This window comes from Thalassophryne amazonica, chromosome 10, assembly GCF_902500255.1.
Source record: "Thalassophryne amazonica chromosome 10, fThaAma1.1, whole genome shotgun sequence".
NCBI lineage: Eukaryota > Metazoa > Chordata > Actinopteri > Batrachoidiformes > Batrachoididae > Thalassophryne > Thalassophryne amazonica.
The window spans coordinates 54,270,992-54,292,349 of NC_047112.1; the positions used below are offsets into that span (position 1 = coordinate 54,270,992).

Here is a 21,358-nt window from a genome sequence, read left to right on the forward strand (position 1 = left end):
CAGTACACAAATATGTTAACTCACAGAAAACATTTTCTGAAGGTGTGTATTAGCTGTGCAGTCAGTGGTGAACTACAAGGCCAGAAATATATATATATTTTTGATTTTCTTTATTTATTTATTGCAAAAATGTCAAATAATGCAAAGTAGAATGGGGCTGATTCTTGTTGCTGCATACGGGTAGAAATGCTCCACTGACTTCTGTTGGTATTATTTACTTTTGCCTTGTAATGTCAAATCAGCAGGTTTGATTTACAGCAGACGTTTGGTGCTTTGGTTGAACTATGGGTGTATTTATGACCAAAATTGATCCTGTACATGTGTTTTGAAATGTAATGAAATGAAGTGAGAGGGTGAAAATGTGTCGCAGGAGTTCATTCCACCTGCTTTTGGCAGGAATTGTTGTTATTTAATGATTCTGTATAGTATGTATTCTACATGTTGAGTTTGTTTTGTCAGACGCTTCGTCGTCATCCTGCATATTGCTGAATATGTTTTTTTTTTTCCATTAAATAACACTAAGCCTGGCCTCAGTATTTTGGGATTTTACAGGAAAACATTTAGGAGGAAAAACAGCAGACTTAGGTTAATAATTCAATTTTGTTTGCTTATTGATGAAAATATTAAGGAATAAAAACAGTCTGGCAAATCAGCAAGATTTCTTATGTGTTTCTTTCATATGTTTAGGATAAAAATACAATTTCTTTGCATGAGAATACATATAGCAACATTGTAGAAGACAAGTAAATATTTGACAGTGCAGGCAATTGAAAAGTACAAAAACTAGTCATTGTACTGCATGTTCAGTTGGTGGCACACTTTTAACATGGCAGTGCTTGCAATAATAATAAAATATACTTCTGTATCCATACAATACTTTTTAAAGGTGTATGACTTTTTTAAAGAATGAAAGTTACTAAATATAATATTTCTAAATATATGTGAACATTTAGCTTTTGAAAAGCCAAAATTTATGTACTTACATGACATCATTTATTTTAGGTGATGTCTTTCAATTAAAAAAAGTTTATTTTTTTAAATATTGCCAGTAGTCATTGGCAGCTGTTTTTGTGATGTCATGCACCAGGCAGTAGTACATCTAGCCCCATTCACCTGCCAAAAAGTGAAAATAATTAATGGCTGCAATTTTTAGATTTTAGAACTTGATGAATAATTAGATTTTTTTTTTTTTTTTTTTTTTTACTTGACGGGGTTAAAACTCGTTCTTATTCCCTCACTGTCCGTTATTTTTCCGTCCTTTTAATTATAATTTATTGTTATTTTTAAAACAGCGTATTCTTGCCTGTTAAGACGGTGACATTGATCAAAAATAAATACCACCAACAGAAAAAACATTAAAAAAAAATTGCAGGAGACTTATTTAATAATTTGTTTTTTGCGCGCTACCATTACATGTAGTTTTGGAGCCTCACAGCTTCTTTTTTGTTTTGTTCCCACTCTGCACACTGTCGTGGCTGCGCAGTAGGTGTGACTCATGACGTCATCAGTATCCCGCCGGCGGTTTGCGGCTGCTGCGTCCGCATGGCAACCGTGTTTGTGCAGAGTAGAAATCTGCGGGGCAGCTGGCGGTCAGACGCACGGCGGAGTGCATGAGGCGCGTCGTTGGCGCAGTTTGACAGGTGAGCTCAGATGAATTACTGGCCGAGGTGCACGATATCTGCGCGTGTGTCGGATAAACAGGTTTCGGGATTAAAGTGCGGTCAGGTTTGGGCCGACACGTTCGGCGTCAGGGGTGAATTTTATGGTTTTACGTGCTCACAACACTGGGGCGGCGTCAGCGGGGCGCCTCTGTGGTGCAGGGATTAACGATTTCCACGCCCCGTGACCACTGTCACACTGCAGATTGTTCCACTATAACACGCACAAACACAGAGATTTAAAGGTGTAAAAAAACTAAAACGGCACTCTGCATTCATCTGCCACAATGTGCTGACAAGATATAAAGAAGAGATGGACCTGTGCAGTTTGTACTTCCAGACTCCCAGCAGCCCTTGATTTCCAGCAAAAATGGAAATGAAGGAATGCTTGGATTTAAATTAAGTGACAGAACCCAGACAGACCTCCCTGAACCCCAGGAAAGAGTGCTGTATGTTCCACATCATATGCAAATTGGAAATATTCTGTAATTGGGTAACTGATTCCATCTGCTCACAGTGATGTTAATCAGTGAACTCACCTGCTGGAGTGGGTGGTTGCAATGAAAACCTGTACCATCTTGGCACCTGAGACACAGATTCTGACACCAGAAGCACAGCACCCTTCCAAAAACAGTTATCCAAAAACCCAGAGTTGTCCATACTCATTGGAGTGATAACATCCCTGTTGGTCTAGTACCATTTTGTCTGCATTTATAATGGTGAACGTCTACACTGTCATCATTGAGTCCATCCTCTGCTCTTCCATCACTGTCTCATACGCTGCTGCCACTGCTAAGGACAGGAGCAGACTGCAGTGTATCATCTACGCAGCAGAGAAGGTGATCGACTGCAATCTGCCATCCCTACAGGACCTGTATACCTCCAGGGCCCAGAGGTGAGCAAGGAAGATTGTGGCTGATCCTTCGCACCCAGGACACAAACGTTTTGTCACCTTCCCCTCTGGCAGGAGGCTGAGGTCCATCAGGACCAAAACCTCAAGACATAAAAACAGCTTCTTTCTATCTGGAGCTAGATTCATAAATAATATCAGAGACACCCACTTATGCTGCCAAAAAGCACAGATTGTCATCCCTGCACTGAAAGGTACTGTACACCTGTACTCCAGTCATCTGTTTTTGCACTTTCCCGTTATGTTTTATTTATTTAACAGTGAATATAGTTTTGTCTATTTGACTCTTTTTTTCATTTTTTATAGAAGTGTGGTACAAAAAGGGTTTAGGTGTTTTGGGTTAAGGTAACCGCTTTAGAATGTGGTCATTTTACTTTGCTCTTTGAGTCCCAATGACGCTTTCCTACAGCCTGGTCAACTTTTCATCATATTTCTATTAACAGATCATGTCCACAGTGTTGCAGACAAATATGTGTCTCACATTCAGGAAGCTGAGACCGTTCTGAACATTTTGATATGCAAAACATGGGCATAGATAATAAACCGACCCTTTTATTTATTTTTTTTAACTATATGGATTTGAATGACATGCGATTACACCAATCATGCTTGAACCCTCGTGCGCATGCGTGAGTTTTTTCACGCGTGTCGGTGACGTCATTTCCCTGTGGGCAGGCCTTGAGTGAGATGTGGTCCCGCCCTCTCGGCTGAATTCCTTTGTTTCACACGCTGCTCGAGACGGCGCGCGTTGCTTTATCAAAATTTTTTCTGGACCTGTGAGGAATATCCGAGTGGACACTTCGAGAAATTAAGCTGGTTTTCTGTGAAAAGTTTAACGGCTGATGAGAGATTATGGGGTGTTTCTGTCGGTGTAAGGACTTCCCACGGAGCGGGACGTCCTGCAGCGCTTCCAGGCGCTGTCGTCGGCCTGTTTCGAGCTGAAAACATCCTAATTTAAGGCTTAATTCACCCAGGACATCGTGAGAGAACAGAGAAGATTCAGAAGAGGCCGGCATGAGGAATTTATGCGGACATTCACTGTTTAAGGACATTTTTTTAATGAAAGACGTACGGGCAAATTCGCCGAGTCGTTTCCGTGACGACTCGGCAAATCTGTGTGCGCCGCGACAGGAAAAACACCTCCGTGTTGAAAACCATTTGTAGAATTCAGGCGGCTTTTAATGGCTTTCAACAAGTGAGTAACTGAGAAATTGTTTAACAGCTTGGGCATGTTCCAACTTGCCCATTAAGATTTCCAACGGAGGTGTTTTTCCTGCCGCAACCCCCCGCGGTTGGGTCCAGCCCGACATGCGACTCTGCCCGCACGTTCTTTCATTACAAAATGACCGTTAACAATGGAATGTCCGAATAAACTCCTCATGCCGACTTCTTCTGAAAGTTCTCTGTTCTCTGACGACTTACTGGGTCAACAGAGCCTGAAATGTGGAAGTTTTCAACTTGAAACGGCGAGACGCTGCCGCCTCGAAGCGCAGATCGCCGTCAGGCGCCGTGGACCGTCCTTAAAGCGACACTACCAGACCAAAATCTCTCATCAGCCGTTAAAATTTTTACCGAAAACCAGCTGAATTTATTGAATGGTGTCCACTCAGTTGTGCCTTACAGTTTTGAAAAAAATTTTATCAAACAAAGCAACAGTCTCTGAGCCATTCCTAAACAATGAAAAAAATCGACGAGCGGGTGGACGACTCCTCACTCAAAGACTGCCCACAGGCGAATGACGTAACCGACAGGCGTGAAAAAACTCTCGCATGCCCACGAGGGTTCAAGCATGTCTGATGTAATCACACGTGATTCAAATCCATATGGTTTTTGAAAAAAATAATAAGGTCGGATACTTTTCTAATAGACCTCGTACCTTCAAAAGTTTTTGGAACTCTTTTGGACTAATGCAGTCAGTGGATGGACCAACACAATCTTGGACACACTTTGGGCCTGGTTATTTCTCATGGTCTCCCTTCATGACATATTGGACACTACTATTTCAGATCACTTCCTTGTTATTTTTGAATGTATTGCTCCTCCATTTGCTCTTCCACTCATTCCCGCCTCTCCCCACCGCTTGGTCACCTCCTTGATGGTGGGGGAATTTGCTGCTTCCTTCATGGACTCTCATGAATGGACTGGTGTCTCTATTACTCCCAGAAAACATCCTCTCTTCTTTCCACTCCATATGCTCAGTGATTCTGGACTCTGTTGCCTCTTTTCATTGCAAATCCACTAAATCAAGATCTGACCCCTGGTTAAATGCCTGGACCTGTGCCCTCAGGCAATGCTGCAGACAGCCTGAAAGAAGGTGGAAGGACAAACTACAGGTGTCTCTGGGTATTCTGAGGTCCAATCTGGTTGACTACCAAAAGCCTGTGAAGGAGCCAAAAGCTCAATATTTGTCTCTTATTATTTCCAGCAGTTGTCAACGTCCCAGTGTTGTTTCATACTATAAACTCAGTTGTAAACCCATGTAGCTCTGTCTTGGTGGATGCTACAACCACAACCTGTGAGCAGTTTTGTCAATTTTTCATTGACAAAGTCTCATCAGTCAGACAGAATGCTGATCATAATATAAATGTAATGTTGAGCTGTCTGCTACTTGTGCACATTCTCCGGGTGCTCGAGCAGTTTGAGCCCGTTTCTCTTTTGTCCCTTAATGAAGTCGTGAAACACACAAAACCTACAAGTTGTCCTTTTAGATGTTGTTCCAGCTAAGATGGTGAAAGAGGTTTTTAATACTCTGTGGACCTGTGGCCCACTCTTGGGCCGACTGTGCTAGAAATTATTAAGCTTTCTTTAACTTCTGGATCTGTTCCTAAATGTTTCAAATCTGCAGTGATTAAACCATTACTTAAAAAACCTAATCTTGACCCTAGTGTATTAAAAAACTATCGGCCGATATCAAATCTATCATTTTGCTCTAAAATTCTGAAAAAATGGTTTCATGGCAGCTCGTAGACTATCTTACTGAGAATAATCTTTTTGAGCCACTGCAGTCTGCTTTTAGAAAATATCATTCCACAGAGACGGCTCTCGCTAAAGTGGTGAATGATCTTCTGCTTACAATGGATTCGGACACCACTACAGTTCTGTTGCTGTTAGATCTCAGTGCTACAGTGGATCATCATATTCTACTTGATAGGCTGGAAAATTATTTTGGGATTACTGGGAGTGCCCTTGCATGGCTGACGTCATACTTGACCAGTCGTTCTCACTGTGTTTTGTACAGTAACACTACCTCTAACTTTAGTGACATGAAATTTGGGGTTCCACAGGGTTCTGTCTTAGGCCCCCTGCTTTTCTCCCTTTATATAGCACCCCTTGGGCACATATTGCAGCGTTTTGGGATTACCTTTAAGCAGTGCTCGCAAAATCACTAGCCCGACGTCCCGGGGCTATGTACTTTTTCACTCGGGCTACTAAAATTTTACACCCCCTGCCCGACGGGCTACCTAAAAATATACCCGATATCTTGGCTGGCTGAGGATGATAGGAGATGGCGCCGTCCTTCTGTGTGTTATGTGCGCAGCCAGGCACCCGCTCGCTCTCCCGCCCGCTTTCTCTCACGCGCACACACGAGCCAGCCGCATGTGCACGAAGCACCGAGTACGATGAAGTGAGAAGAATAGGAAGCAAAACAGTTGCTGGTTTAGTCTGCAGTCACCACGCTACTATTCAGAATTGAAGCATCGCAAACACTCGCCAATATAGATGTCTTTTGATGGTAGGTTAATAAAGTAAAAAAAGAAAAAAGAAACGCACGTGCGAAACAATTATATTTATTTATTTAATTCATTTGTTCTTTTTTGAACACAGATGGATTTACGTCGATATTTTAGTTCTGTGCAGCCAAAAAACACAGGTCAGAATGAAGAGGGGGCAGAGAGAGAGGGACAGTCCAGCACAGATGAGCAGGCAACCACACAGGACCAGGCCAAGTCAGCGTCAGAGCAGCCAGCCTCCACAGGAACAGAGCGACAAGCCAGCCCAAAAAGAAAGAGTTCTGAAAAATCAGACTATGAAGCAAAAAGAAAGCGCACATTTGTGGTTTCATGGACTAAGGAATTCCCTTGGCTGGAATATGATAAGGTGAACAAAACAATGTTCTGTCAAGTGTGTCGTCAATTCCCTACAATTTCTGACTCCAACAATGCTTTTGTACTTGGTACTAGTAATTTAAGGAAAGACCCCATCAGAACCCATGACAACTCCCTGTCACATAAGAAGTGCATTAGTGCCCAGTCTGCAGCTTTATTCCCAGAAGAGACACCAATTGCAAAAACCATACAACACATGAACAAAGCACAGCAGGATATAATGACTAGACTTTTTAGAACAGCATTTTATGTTGCAAAAAGTGAATTGCCAATGGCAAAATTTGGCAGTCTTTGCAAACTTCAAAAAGCAAATGGCATAGATGTAGGTTCTACTTACCACAATGACCATGCCTGCAGAGATTTTATTAGGGCTATAGCAAAAACCTCTAGAGACCAGATTCAAAAAGATATCAAAGACAGCAGGTTTTTGTCTGTGCTCGCGGATGGGAGCACAGATGCTGGGGTTATTGAACAGGAGCTGGTTCATGTTAGATATGTAAAGGGAAATGGTGACATATCTACCTACATGGTGAAATGCCAACCAGTCAGAAGCTCAAATGCTGCAGGGGTTCTAGAAGCCATTGATGAAGCTGTGGACCATGTAGGCATCAGGGCAGACACTTGGGAAAAAAAAGTGGTCTGTGCCAATTTTGATGGTGCTGCTGTAATGATTGGAGACAAAACTGGAGTAGCTGGGCGGCTCAAAGAAAGGGCACCTCACATCATTACTATACATTGTGTGGCACATAAATTAGAGCTGGCAGTGCTGGACAGTATTAAAGGATGCGAGTACCTAGCAAAATTTGAAGACACACTCAAAAGCATCTTTAAGATGTATTATTATTCGCCAAAAAAGAGAAGGGAACTGACTGAAATAAGTGAAATACTCAATGAAAAACTGGCACATTTTAGTGGCCTAAAAAGCACCCGGTGGCTGCCAAGCAGGCTGAGATGTCTAAAGGCTGTGGAAAAAAACTACACTCAAACAGTTACCCATTTAGAAAACATGTCAGGAGGAAGTGGTGTTACACCAGAAGATGCTGCAAAAGCAAAGGGGATTGTGCAGGAGATGAAAAGTGAGAGATTTGTTAGATTTCTGCATTTTATGTTAGATTACAGCACAATCCTTTCCAAATGCAGCACTGAAATGCAGCATGACAAACTGAGCATTATGCGAACAAATCAGTTAGTTGAGAGCACAACATCACACCTAATCAGCCTTAAAACCAAGCCAGGTGAATTTCAAAGATCCCTGGACACCAAACTCACAGTAAATGATGATGAGAGTATTTCTTACAGTGGAACAAAACTCACAAAAAGCCAGCGACCTGTTAGGGGGGGATGTGAAAACAAGGACAAAAGTGCCATTAGTACACTGTTCTTGAAGATTATTGACAACACAGTTAAGTACATGGACAACCGATTTAAAAATCTTTCTCAAAAACCCTTGTCTTGTTTCCAAGTTTTTGACCCTTCTACTCTTCCCAGCTCAAGACTAGAGCTGTCAACTTTTGGGGATGAAGAGGTGGACTGTCTTGTCAAACATTTTGATACTTTGCTAAATGAGGAGGAAAAAGTCAAAATTCCAGAAGAATGGATGGATCTAAATATGTGGCTTTCAGCACACCGTGGTAGCAAACTAGACACCTTGTACAAAGATCTCTTATCTGAGAATCCTGAAAACCTGTCCCATGTGTTGTTGTTAGTGAAGTTAATGCTGACACTAAGTCCATCAACAGCCATTTGTGAGAGAGGATTTTCCTGCACGAACCGTGTGAAAACAGTATACCGCACAAGTCTCCAGGCTGAAACACTGAATGACCTTATGCACATCTCCATAAATGGGGAATCAGTGGAATCCTTTTGTCCTGAGACAGCAATTCATTTCTGGGTGTTGAGCACAAAGGGCACAAGACATATTGTACACAAAACAGGAAAGACAGTGAGCAGAGAAGAGGAGACTGTGGCACAAGAGGAAATGTCTGAAGATGATGAGACTGTTCCCTCAACAACTGGCATTTTCTAATTTGCCAGAATAATCCATTTTCTTGTTCTTGTTCTGTGTTAATAAAAGTTCCAAAAATGTTAATTAGGTTAAATGTGTTATCACTTGCATTAAAACATTAAAAACAAAAAATGGGCCAGTTCATTTCATTTCGGGCTACCAAAACCTGAAGAGTGCCTGCCCGAAGGGCTACTAGGGATTTTGAAATTTTGCGAGCCCTGCCTTTCACTGCTATGCTGATAATACTCAGTTATACATGCCGATAACTGCTGGTAATCTCGTTCACATAAAATCCTTAGAACATTGCCTTGCAGCAATGAGAAGTTGGATGTCTAGAAACTTCCTATTTTTAAACTGATAAGACTGAAGTGATGGTTCTTGGTCCAGTGAGACATCGGCATCAATTTGACCAGTTAACGCGCAGCCTTGGATCGTGTGTCATACATCACACTGACAAAGTGAAGAAGTTTGGGGTAATTTTTGAACGAAGCAGAAAGTTCGACTACATTACACCCATTTTGGCATCCCTTCACTGGCTTCTTGTCCCAGTGAGATCAGATTTTAAGGTTCTGCTACTAGTCTATAAAATTGTTCATGAGCTGGCACCTCCCTACCTAGCTGACCTAATTAAACCTTACGTACCAGCCCGGGCTTTGCGTTCTCAGGTTGCAGGACCACTTTGTGTCCCTAAGGTGAATAAGAAGTCTGCAGGTCACAGAGCTTTTTCTTATCGTGCCCCTGTTCTGTGGAATGATCTCCCTGCATCAATAAAACAGTCAGGTTCTGTGGAGACTTTCAAGTCCACACTTAAGACACACTTCTTTTCCCTTTCGTATGGCTAGCATACTGGTACAGTTTTGTTTTACGCTTTTTACTCTCTTAATTCATTTTATTAGGAAACGGAGCATGCCGTGGCCTCAACTTTACCTAAATTCTGGGTCTTTCAGTGAAGCTTAGGGCTAGTGGCCAGCGATCACCTTAGTATTTCTTCTGTTTTTCTTGTTGATTAATGCTGGCAAATTATACAGTATTTTTTGTCTTTCTGATGGCTGATTCTGTTTTTTTTTTTTCTCTCTCTCTCTCTGTTTAAGGTGCAGCTCCATCCAGAGATGGGAGTTGTATTTGTGTTGGCGACCCTCCTGTCCTGTGCACCAACAGCATTTCTTGTATATTTGTCCGTGAATTGTTCTGTAATTTATTTTTGTAGCATGGCCCAAGCAGAGGGTCACCCCTTTAAGTGTGGTCTGCTTGAGGTTTCTTCCTCAGAGGGAGTTTTTCCTTACCACTGTTGCTCTGGGGGTTAGTAAGGTTAGACCTTACCTGTGTGAAGCGCCTTGAGGCAACCGTGTTGTGATTTGGTGCTATATAAATGAAAATAAATTGAAATTGAAATTGGGGGTCTCCTAAGGTTTATCAACTCTCGTCTTAGTTCAGGGTCAGTTCCAGCTGCTTTTAAACATGCTGTGGTTCAAGCCCTTTTAAAAAAACCTAACCTCGACTTGTCAGTTTTGTCCAGTTTTAGAGCTGTGTCACTTCTGCTGTTTCTCGCTAAGCTTTTAGAAAAGGTTGTCTTTATACACATGCAGTCATTTTTAGAAGACAATCTTGTCTTTGAAAAATTTAAATCTGGATTTAAATCAAGACATAGTACTGAGTCAGCACTTTTAAAAATACATAAAATGACATCACTCTGTGAATGCAGGGAATCCTGGTGTGTTGGTTCTGTTGTCACAGCAGTCTTTGACACTGAGGATCACACAGCACTTGTTCTAGAACATCTTAGTGGCATTCATGGTACTATACTTAAGTATTTGGCTGAAGGTTTTTCTGTTATGATTGGTGATCTCTCCTTATCAATTGATCCTCTGTGTTGTGGAGTACTACAGGGTTCTATTCTTGGCCCTATTCTATTTTCATTGAACATGTTACCATTGGGGCAATTATAGCCAAGCACAACCTGTCCTTTCATTGTTATGCAGATGATCTGCAAATCTGCCTATGAGGACTAATGGGAGTGATGGATTGTCATTATTATTTAATTGTATTCATGATGTGTAGCAGCGGATGTCCCAAATCCTCCTTTACCTGAATGATGGTAAAACAGAGAGCATTGTGTTTGTACATTCTGGCATGCCAGATGCTGTACCGTCAAATTTTGATGTTCTGGCTTAGGGCTGCGCGGTATTTGTTGTTGATAGTAGAAATGATATAAATTTGACCTATGGTAGAGATTTGGACCCTGCTGACCAATCCCGATAATGCTTCGGATACAACCTGTGGAGTTATTTTGATCCAGGAAAACTCTGTGAAATGTCTGTGAATCACTGCTTCTTTACTGCAGCAGACAGAGTGTAGGGAGGGGGTATTCAAAGCAGAGGCGTGCCTCTCACTGAGAAAAGGAGTGTTTTGCGCAGTGTCTTCCGCACTTTGCAGTCAGCTAAGCAGGAAAGTACGAGGTCTGTCCAAAAAGTAACGGACCTTTTTATTTTGTTTCAAAAACTGAACGTTGTGTTGATCCGGGACATCATGTGACTACCACAGAAGTGGCAACAGAGCTGGACATAGCACTTTTGCAGCACATTCCACTGTTACTGGAGATTTTGTAATGAAAGACGTGTGGAGGATTTCGTGCGTCGGCACGAAGCAGCTCAGGACGCGCAGCAAAAAAAAAAAAACACACCTCTGTGTTGGAAACCATTCAGAAGATTCAGACAGCTTTCGATGGCTTTCAGTTGAGTGAGTATCCGAGAAATTGTGTAACAGCTGGACATGCCCCAACATGTCCTGTGAGACTTCCAAGACGGAGGTGTTTTTTTGCTGCGCGTCCTGAGCTGCTTTGTGCCGACGCGCGAAATCCTCCGCACATCTTTCATTACAAAATCTCCTGTAACAGTGGAATGTGCCGCAAAAGTGCTATGTCCAGCTCTGTTGCCATTTCTGTGGTAGTCACATGATGTCCCGGATCAACACAGCATTCAGTTTAGAAATGATCTGGTCGATCCAGCCTGTCGAATGGCCGCTCGGCACGTCGCGCGCCCTCCGCCGCTGTGGGCCGTCTTTAAAAAGGTTTTAACAGTCCATAATCCGCGGGACGCCGACAGAATCTTCACCGATATCCAACTGAATCTATCGAATGGTTTCCAACTGCCTGTCTCTAACAGTTTCTGAAAAAAATTTCATGGAGCAAAGCGGCAGTCTCTCAGCAAGTTCTCAGACAAAAGAAATCCGACGGGAGGGGTGGACCAGTGCTCACTCAAAGCCTGCCCACAGGCGAATGACGCAACCGACAGGCGTGGAAAAACTCACGAATGCACACGAAGGTTCAAGCTTGGCTGATGTAATCACACGTGATTCGAATCCATATAGTTTTTGAAAAAAAATAAAAAGGTACCATACTTTTTGGACAGACCTCGTATTCAGGAGTTGTCATGGACATGCTCGCTGAACACCACAAAACCAAGACAGCAATGTGCAATATTTCAAGGCTGTTGTTTATTTCAGCAAATGCTCCGGGCGGAGGCAGACAGCTTTGTTGTGACCTGAATAAAACATTTGAGAAAGCACCACATTAAATAGCACAAGGATTTTTTTAACAGGGTGCAGAAAATCAGCCAGGAAACGACGATTTACCCAGACTGACTTCAAATATGAGCAAATTAAGCAGTCATTTATTTATTGCTGGTTTCTTACTGCGTTTTGTTAAGAGGAAATGCCTCCATCCTGAAAACGGTTCATGTATTTGGAGTGGGTGTGTCATCTAGTGTTCAAGAGATGAAACTTCAGCCACTGCTCCAACAATAAATAAATATGTACTTAATTATTTCACCAAAACATCAAATCTAGGCTTGCATCTTAGATGTACCTTCTGGCAAATTGTAGCTGTAGTTTTGAGATCAGCACAATAAATGTTCTGAAAATTGCATCATATGTTTTTTTTGTTGTTGTTAATTTTTTTACCTCAGTTTAGCTTTGCTAAGGGACTATATAACCCATTCAGAAACACTTCCATTATAATTTTTACACTTAAGTTTATATTGTGATATATACAGTTATCGTGTAGGCATTTAATTTCATACTGCGATATGAGTTTTCGGTCATATCGCCCAGCCCTATTCTGGCTAATTATTTAAAACCAGCTGTTAAGAATTTGGGAGTGATATTTGATAGCTGTTTGAGGTTCGATCAACAAAAAAACTCTGTTGTCAAAGCAAGTTTTTCCAGGTACATCTTCTCTATAAGCACGTATAGTTCTTTCTCAGTAGATGTGATCTTGAGACAGGCATTCATGTTTTCATCAACTCCAGACTTGATTACTGTAATGCACTTTATGCTGGTGTTAACCAGTCTTCGCTGGCATGCCTCCAACTTGTCCAAAATGCTGCTGCTCGTCTTTTAATGAATACTTCCAGACGTGACCATATTACATCTGTACTTTACTCACTCCAGCAGCTTCCAGTTTGTTTTAGAACTGATTGCAACTGAAATTGAAATTTTAATTCTCCACACTTACAGTAGGACATTACAGCATAGCCACTGACATTTTTAAATTCTGATGCAATTTTGGGCATTCTGGTGCACTAAGGCTGAAATTAATGAACACTAAGACTGCACAAAATTGGCATTAGTTTACAACTTTTTATATTTCAGTTTTTGTTTGAACTTTGTACATAATGTTTTTGTGTTACTTATTTACATGTTATCCATTGTTGATCAGGCCAATAACACGGGCAGAATAACATTAAAAGTGTTAAATTGTTACTATTTAACATGCCATTTTTGTTTCAACTTTTCATGAATTTTTTTTAGTTGGAACTGACCTTGCACTTGCATGCACTTACTAATTTAAGTTAATTTACATTTTACTTACCATTTAAGTGTTGTGAATGCATTTTTTAGGATAGAACTGACCTTTTTCCTGGCTGTTGTCCTGGTTTGGGTGGTTGTAATTTAAACATATTACAGTTTCATTCATTCAGACTGGGGATGCACCAATGCACATTTTTTTCACTTCCGATTCAATCCTGATACCTGAATTTGGATATCCGTCAATACGATACTACAACCCCTGGCAAAAATTATGGAATCACCGGCCTCGGAGGATGTTCATTAAGTTGTTTAATTTTGTAGAAAAAAAGCAGATCACAGACATGACACAAAACTAAAGTCATTTCAAATGGCAACTTTCTGGCTTTAAGAAACACTATAAGAAATCCGGAAAAAAAAATTGTGGCAGTCAGTAACGGTTACTTTTTTAGACCAAGCAGAGGGAAAAAAATATGGAATCACTCAATTCTGAGGAAAAAATTATGGAATCATGAAAAACAAAAGAACGCTCCAACACATCACTAGTATTTTGTTGCACCACCTCTGGCTTTTATAACAGCTTGCACTCTCTGAGGCATGAACTTAATGAGTGACAAACAGTACTCTTCATCAATCTGGCTCCAACTTTCTCTGATTGCTGTTGCCAGATCAACTTTGCAGGTTGGAGCCTTGTCATGGACCATTTTCTTCAACTTCCACCAAAGATTTTCAATTGGATTAAGATCTGGACTATTTGCAGGCCATGACATTGATCCTATGTGTCTTTTAGCAAGGAATGTTTTCACAGTTTTTGCTCTATGGCAAGATGCATTATCATCTTGAAAAATGATTTCATCATCCCCAAACATCCTTTCAACTGATGGGATAAGAAAAGTGTCCAAAATATCAACATAAACCTGTGCATTTATTGATGATGTAATGACAGCCATCTCCCCAGTGCCTTTACCGGACATACAGCCTCATATCATCAATGACTGTGGAAATTGACATGTTCTCTTCAGGCAGTCATCTTTATAAATCTCATTGAAATGGCACCAAACAAAAGTTCCAGCATCATCACCTTGCCCAATGCAGACTCGAGATTCATCACTGAATATGACTTTCATCCAGTCATCCACAGTGCACGATTGCTTTTCCTTAGCCCATTGTAACCTTGTTTTTTTCTGTTTAGGTGTTAATGATGGCTTTCGTTTAGCTTTTCTGTATGTAAATCCCATTTCCTTTAGGCGGTTTCTTACAGTTCGGTCACAGACGGTGACTCCAGTTTCCTCCCATTCGTTCCTCATTTGTTTTGTTGTGCATTTTCGATTTTTGAGACATATTGCTTTAAGTTTTCTGTCTTGACGCTTTGATGTCTTCCTTGGTCTACCAGTATGTTGGCCTTTAACAACCTTCCCATGTTGTTTGTATTTGGTCCAGAGTTTAGACACATCTGACTGTGAACAACCAACATCTTTTGCAACATTGCGTGATTTACCCTCTTTTAAGAGTTTGATAATCCTTTGTTTCAATTGACATCTCTCGTGTTGGAGCCATGATTCATGTCAGTCCACTTGATGCAACAGCTCTCCAAGGTGTGATCACTCCTTTTTAGATGCAGACTAAGGAGCAGATCTGATTTGATGCAGGTGTTAGTTTTGGGGATGAAAATTTACAGGGTGATTCCATAATTTATTCCTCAGAATTGAGTGAGTCCATATTTTTTTGCCTCTGGTTGGTCTAAAAAAGTAACCGTTACTGACTGCCACAATTTTTTTTTCCTGATTTCTTATAGTGTTTCTTAAAGCCAGAAAGTTGCCATTTAAAATGACTTTAGTTTTGTGTCATGTCTGTGATCTGCTTTTTTTCTACAAAATTAAACAACTGAATGATCATCCTCCGAGGCCGGTAATTCCATAATTATTGCCAGGGGTTGTATTCCGATACCAGAGCTCTATTTGCTTTAATATCATCATTATTATTATTATTATCATCATTATTGTTGAATTTAAATGAGGATATTTTGTATCCCGTTATACTCATGATGAAGTGGTATAGAGGAGAACACCTGGTTCAGCTACAATTTGCTCGAAGGTACATCTAACATGCAAGTATAGATTTGATGTTTTGGTGAAAGAATTAAGCACTTTTATTTGTTGTTGGGTCAGTGGCTGAAGAAAACCTCTTAAACACCAGATGGCACACCCCCCCAGTACATGTACTGTTTTAAAGAAGAGCACATTTCTAAAATGCTACAGCCACCAAACAATAAATAAAAGTACTTAAGTTACTCATATTTGGAGTCAATCTGGGTACATCGTCACACCTTTCCTCTCGGCTCATTTTGCCTTTCTGCTCCCAGTTAAAAAAAAATCCTTGTGATCTTTATTGTGGTGCTTTTTCAAATGTTTAAGTTCGCTGTATTGTAGGTCACGATGGAGCTTCCGCCTCTTGGTACAACAGCTTTGCAAACATTGCACATTGCTGCCTTGCTTTGCGGTGTTTCAGTGGACATGTCAGCGACAGTACTCCTTAATGCTCGCCTACTAGCTCGCTGCAAACTGCGGATGGGACCTCCTGAATGGCGTGTGTTATTACTCCACGTCTCACTGAGACATGCCTCCATTCAGACCCCCCCACTTTGCAGCCAGCAGGGCAGCCCACAGCACTTGTGGAGATGTTTCTGCACACACACAGGCGACTCCTGGATCAGAAAACTCTGTAGGTTGTATCAGAAATTTCTGATCCTTGAATTACGTTGGTATGAGAACCCAATACCGATATTGGATCGGATCGGCCCCATCCCTAAATCAAAGCGTTCTGTTTGCATCTTCTTGATTTCCTGCAGTTTCCCATGCCGAGAATTTAAAGATGCTCACGAAGATTGCAGAAGATCGGTAACAGAAAAGGCTGAATGCACGCTGTGCTTCTTCTTTTTCATCTTTTTCTGCTTTTGAGTTTATTGGCAGTTTGCAAACCAACATGGTGCATTACCACCACCAGCTGTTTGGGTGTGGAGCATTAAGGGATTCTTACATATCCTATATTAAGGAATTGTGGAGATGTGGGTGGGGAGAAAAAAGTGGGCAAAATTACATTGACCTACATTGTTTTGATTAACCCTGTTCATTGCACACTCCACGCATGGACAACATACATTTCTTTGACCTGAAATCTAATGTCCTCAGCGGAGCGTGTGTGAGACTCTGCGGGAGCGTGGTGAGAGTCAAAAACAAACATGGGGAACTCGCTGAGGTTTGATGACACGGAGATGTAAAGAAATTCGACTTTGTCGCCGCGAAAAAAAAAAGGTAAAATAACTAGAATTTTGCGAGTACTTGTAGTATCCCGAGCAGACAGTCATTTTATAAATTGTAGTGGTCTCAAAGTGGGCCAAATCACCCCATGGTTCTATTTTGTTTAACACATCTGGATGCAAATCCTGCAAAATAAAGTTGACATTTTTAACCATCGTCACATATTGATTATCTGAGCTCAAATCCGCATGTATTCAATGAACTGGCCTTATTGTTCCAATACTTTCTGAAGAGACTGTATTTATGATCATCTGAGATTTGTGCTATTTGAATTATAGCTATAAATATGACTCAGAGATTTCATTTCCTCCACAACTGTACAACGCTGCTTAACACCAATTTGTAGTGTTAAATTTTTGTGTACATTTAGAAAAGTAACACTCTTATGCATTTACTTTTTGTGGTTCTATTTCCACTTCCAATCTGTACTCCAGCCTGTGATCAGCTCCCACCAACCATCAGTAACCATGACAGCAGAGGAGACAATCAACATCAAGGAGGCAGAGGTGATAAGGCTGATCTTGGACTTCCTCAATTCCAGGAAGTTGCACATCAGCATGCTGGCATTAGAGAAGGAGAGCAGTGTCATCAACGGGCTGTATTCTGACGATATGCTGTTTCTCAGGTACGCTGGTACAGCCTTCACCAAAACTCCAGAAAATCTGAGTAGTCACATTAAAAACAGTGATGTCCAACAACCCAGTCCAGAATATCGGTATGAGCGCCAATCCAGCTGTTTTTCCCTGGATTGTGTTAGCTTCATAAAGACACAGCTACAAAGTTAAAATGTGACTCCTGAAGTTAGAAACAAGTTGTAGAACTGAGATACAATCTATGTTCTCATAATGCAAAACTGTCAAACACAAATTTCAACTATAAATCCACTGGCATCATCATTCACTTCATCACGGCGTTGCTTTATGCCATGCGGCACCGCCGCGACGCGCGGAATTCCTCCACTCCTCTTTCCATGACAAAAACTCCTGTAACAGTGGAATGTGCCGTTCATTTCCACACTGGACGCTGTGTTTTATCCGGGACGTCGTCTGACTAGCACAGGAATTGCGAGAGACGTGGACATCAGCACTTTTTCGGCACATTGAGACAGACGTGCGGAGGAATTCCGCGCGTCGCGGCGGTGCCGCATGGCGCAAAGCAACGCCGTGATGAAGCCTCACAGGACATGTTCTGGCATGTCCAGGCTCATCCACAATTTCTCGGATAGTCACACGACTAAAAAACCACCGACAGCCGTCTGAAAGCCATCTGAAAGCTGTCCTGTGAGACCAACATGGAGGTGGTTTTGTGCCGCGCCATGAGTGGCACGGTGGTGCATCCCTCCGCTTCTCTTTCCATGAAAAAAACTCCTGTAACAGTGGAATGTGCCGAAAAAGTACTGATGTCCACGTCTCCTGCCATTTTTGTGTAAGTCAGATGACGTCCCGGATCAACAAAGCCTTCACGTTGGAAATGATCTGGTTGATTCAGCCTGTCGTTCGGCGCTCGGAGCGCGGCGCACTCTCAGCAGCTGTGGGCGGTCTTTAAAATGGCTGGAGCACTCCTTAATCTGTGTGATCCCCATAAAATCGTCCCTGAAAGCCATCTGAATTTTCCGAATGGTGTCCACCTGGAGGTCTCTCACAGTTTCTGGAAAAAATTGATGCAGCAAAGCTCCAAATCGTTCAGACATTTATTCACAATAAAAATCCGACGAGAGGGGTGGACCACTGCTCACACAAAGCCTGCTCACAGGCAAATGACGCAACCGACAGGCGTGAAAAAACTCACGCATGCGCACGAAGGTTCAAGCTTGGCTCATGCAATCACACGTGATTCAAATCCATATGGTTTTTGACAAAAAATAAAAAGGTCGGATACTTTTCTAACAGACCTCGTATGTTCTACTACTTGCATGGGAGTTTTTAACAGGAAAAAGGGGGATATTTTTTTATAATGTAGGAGGATAGAAAGAGGCTGGTAGTTAACCGTAAAGTTGGTCAAATCTCTGCCACATGTGGTGTGCAGCCAGTACACTCTGAGTCCCGGTCCCAACCCCTGATAAATGAGTAGGGTTGTGTCAGGAAGGGCATCACACATTAAACAAGCCAACACAACTATGCAGAGTACAAATCGAATTTCCATAGTGGACCAGTCGAGGCCCGGGTTAACAACGACCGCCACCAGTGCCTTTGCCCAACAGGGTGCCGGTGTCAACGACCAAATGGCCTCCTCTAAAAATTGGTCCGCCCTACCTTCACTGCGCATGCATCTGAGACTGACTCTGAGTCTGACTTTCTACACCTAAACCGATCAAAGGGAATAATGTGATTATTAACCATCAGATGACAAAGTAAAATCTCTTAAATCATTCTAAAGTCAGTTTTAAGTAGAGACAAGGCAATAATTGGTGAATCGCTACTAACGCTGCAAAATGACGTATGCACCACAGGAGCACGTCAGTCTCTGACGTGCTCCTGTGGCGCTCGAACTGGTCCCCCATCCTTTATTATGAAATAATGCTGAATTTATGTGGAAATAATAATAAGCTTCAAATTTCTGTCACTGAGATAGATGATGACTGGAGTGCAGTTTTAAACAGAAATGAGGTGATAACCGGTGAATCGCTACAACGCTCATAAATGATAATGCTGATGCTCCGAAATGACGCATGTGCAGTGAAGGCAGGGTGGACTAATTTTTAGGGGGGACCATTCGATCGGCGACAAAGGTGAAAATAGGGCTACTGCTGGGCGAAGAAGAAGAAGATGAGAACGTGTTGAGAGACAGCAGGAGAAGAGGAAAACTAGAAGGATGGAAGTGAGAGTTGGGAATTCAGATGTTGGCAGTATGACTGGTAAAGGGAGAGAGCTGGCTGATATGATGGAGATTAGAAAGGTAGACATATTATGTGTGCAAGAGACCAAGTGGAAGGGAAGTAAGAGCAGGAGCATAGGTGGTGGGTTCAAGTTGTTTTGTCATGGTGTGGATAGGAAGAGAAATTGTGTTCGAGGTTAAGCAAGTGTCTGACAGGGCGATGAGTGTGAAGTTGAAAATTGAAGTGGTAATGATGAATATCATCAGAACATATGCCCTACAGTTAGGTTGTGAGAGGAAGGAGAAAGATGATTTCTGGAATGAATTAGATGAGGTGGTGGTAAGTGTGCCCATGCATGAAAAAGTGGTGATTGTAGTAGACATCAGTGAGCATGTTGGTGAAGGTGATGAGGAAAGAATGGGTAGATAAGATATCAAGGGCAGATGATAGCAGATTTTGCAAAAAGGATGGAAATGGCTGTGGTGAATACCTACTTAAAGAAAAGGGAGGAGCATAGGGTGACATGTAAGCGTGAAGGAAAGTACATTGCGGAGGATGACATTCTTTGTAGAAAATGCAAGCTAAAACAAATTGGAGACTGAAACTCAGTGAGCAGATGAGAGGCACTGGATGGTGGGGAAGCAGTTTTGGGTAACTGGAAAAGTACTGCAGATGTGGTGAGAGAGACAGTTAGGAAGGTACTGAGTGTGACATCTGGACAATGGAAGGAAGATGAGGCGACACAGTGTTCAGGAAAGCATATGGAGAAAGAGGTTGGCAAAACAGAATTGGGATCATTAGAGAGATGAAGAAAGTCGACAGGAGTATAAGGAGATGTGGTAAGGTGAAACAAAATGTGGCAAAAGCTAAAGAAAAGGCATATAGGGAGCTGTACAGGAAGGACTAATAAAAGAAAATGTACGTATTGCCCAGACAGAGGGACAGAGATGGAAAAGATGTGCAGCAGGTTAGGGTGATATAGGACGCAGATTGAAATGCGCAGATAAGCGAGCAGAGTTCAGGAGGTGGAGGAAATATTTTGAGGAGCTAAGGAATGAAGAAAATGAGAGAGAAAAGGCAGGATGATGTTGAGAGAGTAAATAAGGAAGTGCAAGAAATTAGTAAGGATGAAGTGAGGTCAGCTATGGATGACAAGTGGAAAGGCAATTGGTCCCGATAACATTCCAGTGGAGGCATGGAAATGTCTTGGAGAGTTGACAGTGGAGTTTCTAACCAGATCATTTAATAAAATCTTGGAAAGTGAGCTCTTGGATGCCTGAGGACTGGATACAAAGTGTGCTTGTTCCTACGTTTAAGAACAAGGGTGATGTGCAGAGCTGCAGTAACTACAGGAGCATAAAGTTGATCAACCATAGCGTGAAGTTATGGGACAGAGTAGTAGAAGCTACACTATGAAAAGATCTGTGAGCAGTGGTATGTTTTCATGCAGAGAAAGAGCACTACAGATGCAATTTTGCTCCGAGAGTACTGATGGAGAAGTATAGATAAGCCCAGAAGGAGTTGCATTGTGTTTGTGGCTTTAGAGAAAGCTTATGACAGGGTGCCAAGAGAAGAGTTGTGGTATTGTATGAGGAAGTACGGAGTGGGAGACAAGTATGTGAGGGTAGTGCAGAACATGTACAAGGATAGTTTAAAGTATCAGCTCTTGTGTGCAATGGTGATGGACAGGTTGATGGATGATCAGACAGGAGTCTCCATGGACTATGTTGTTTTCAGATGACAT

At 41.9% G+C, this 21,358-nt stretch overlaps 1 protein-coding gene across 1 annotated transcript in view; it reads left to right on the plus strand.

Moving 5' to 3' along the window:
• Window positions 1-1,492: 1,492 nt before the first annotated feature.
• Window positions 1,493-21,358, plus strand: part of LOC117518786 (WD repeat-containing protein 47-like) — a 59,861-nt gene continuing 39,995 nt past the window's right edge. Inside the window, exons 1-2 of the mRNA XM_034180019.1 lie at window positions 1,493-1,640; window positions 17,234-17,424. Coding sequence (XP_034035910.1) covers window positions 17,267-17,424 — 158 coding nt within the window. The 5' untranslated portion in view covers window positions 1,493-1,640; window positions 17,234-17,266. The remainder of the gene's footprint in view (window positions 1,641-17,233; window positions 17,425-21,358) is intronic.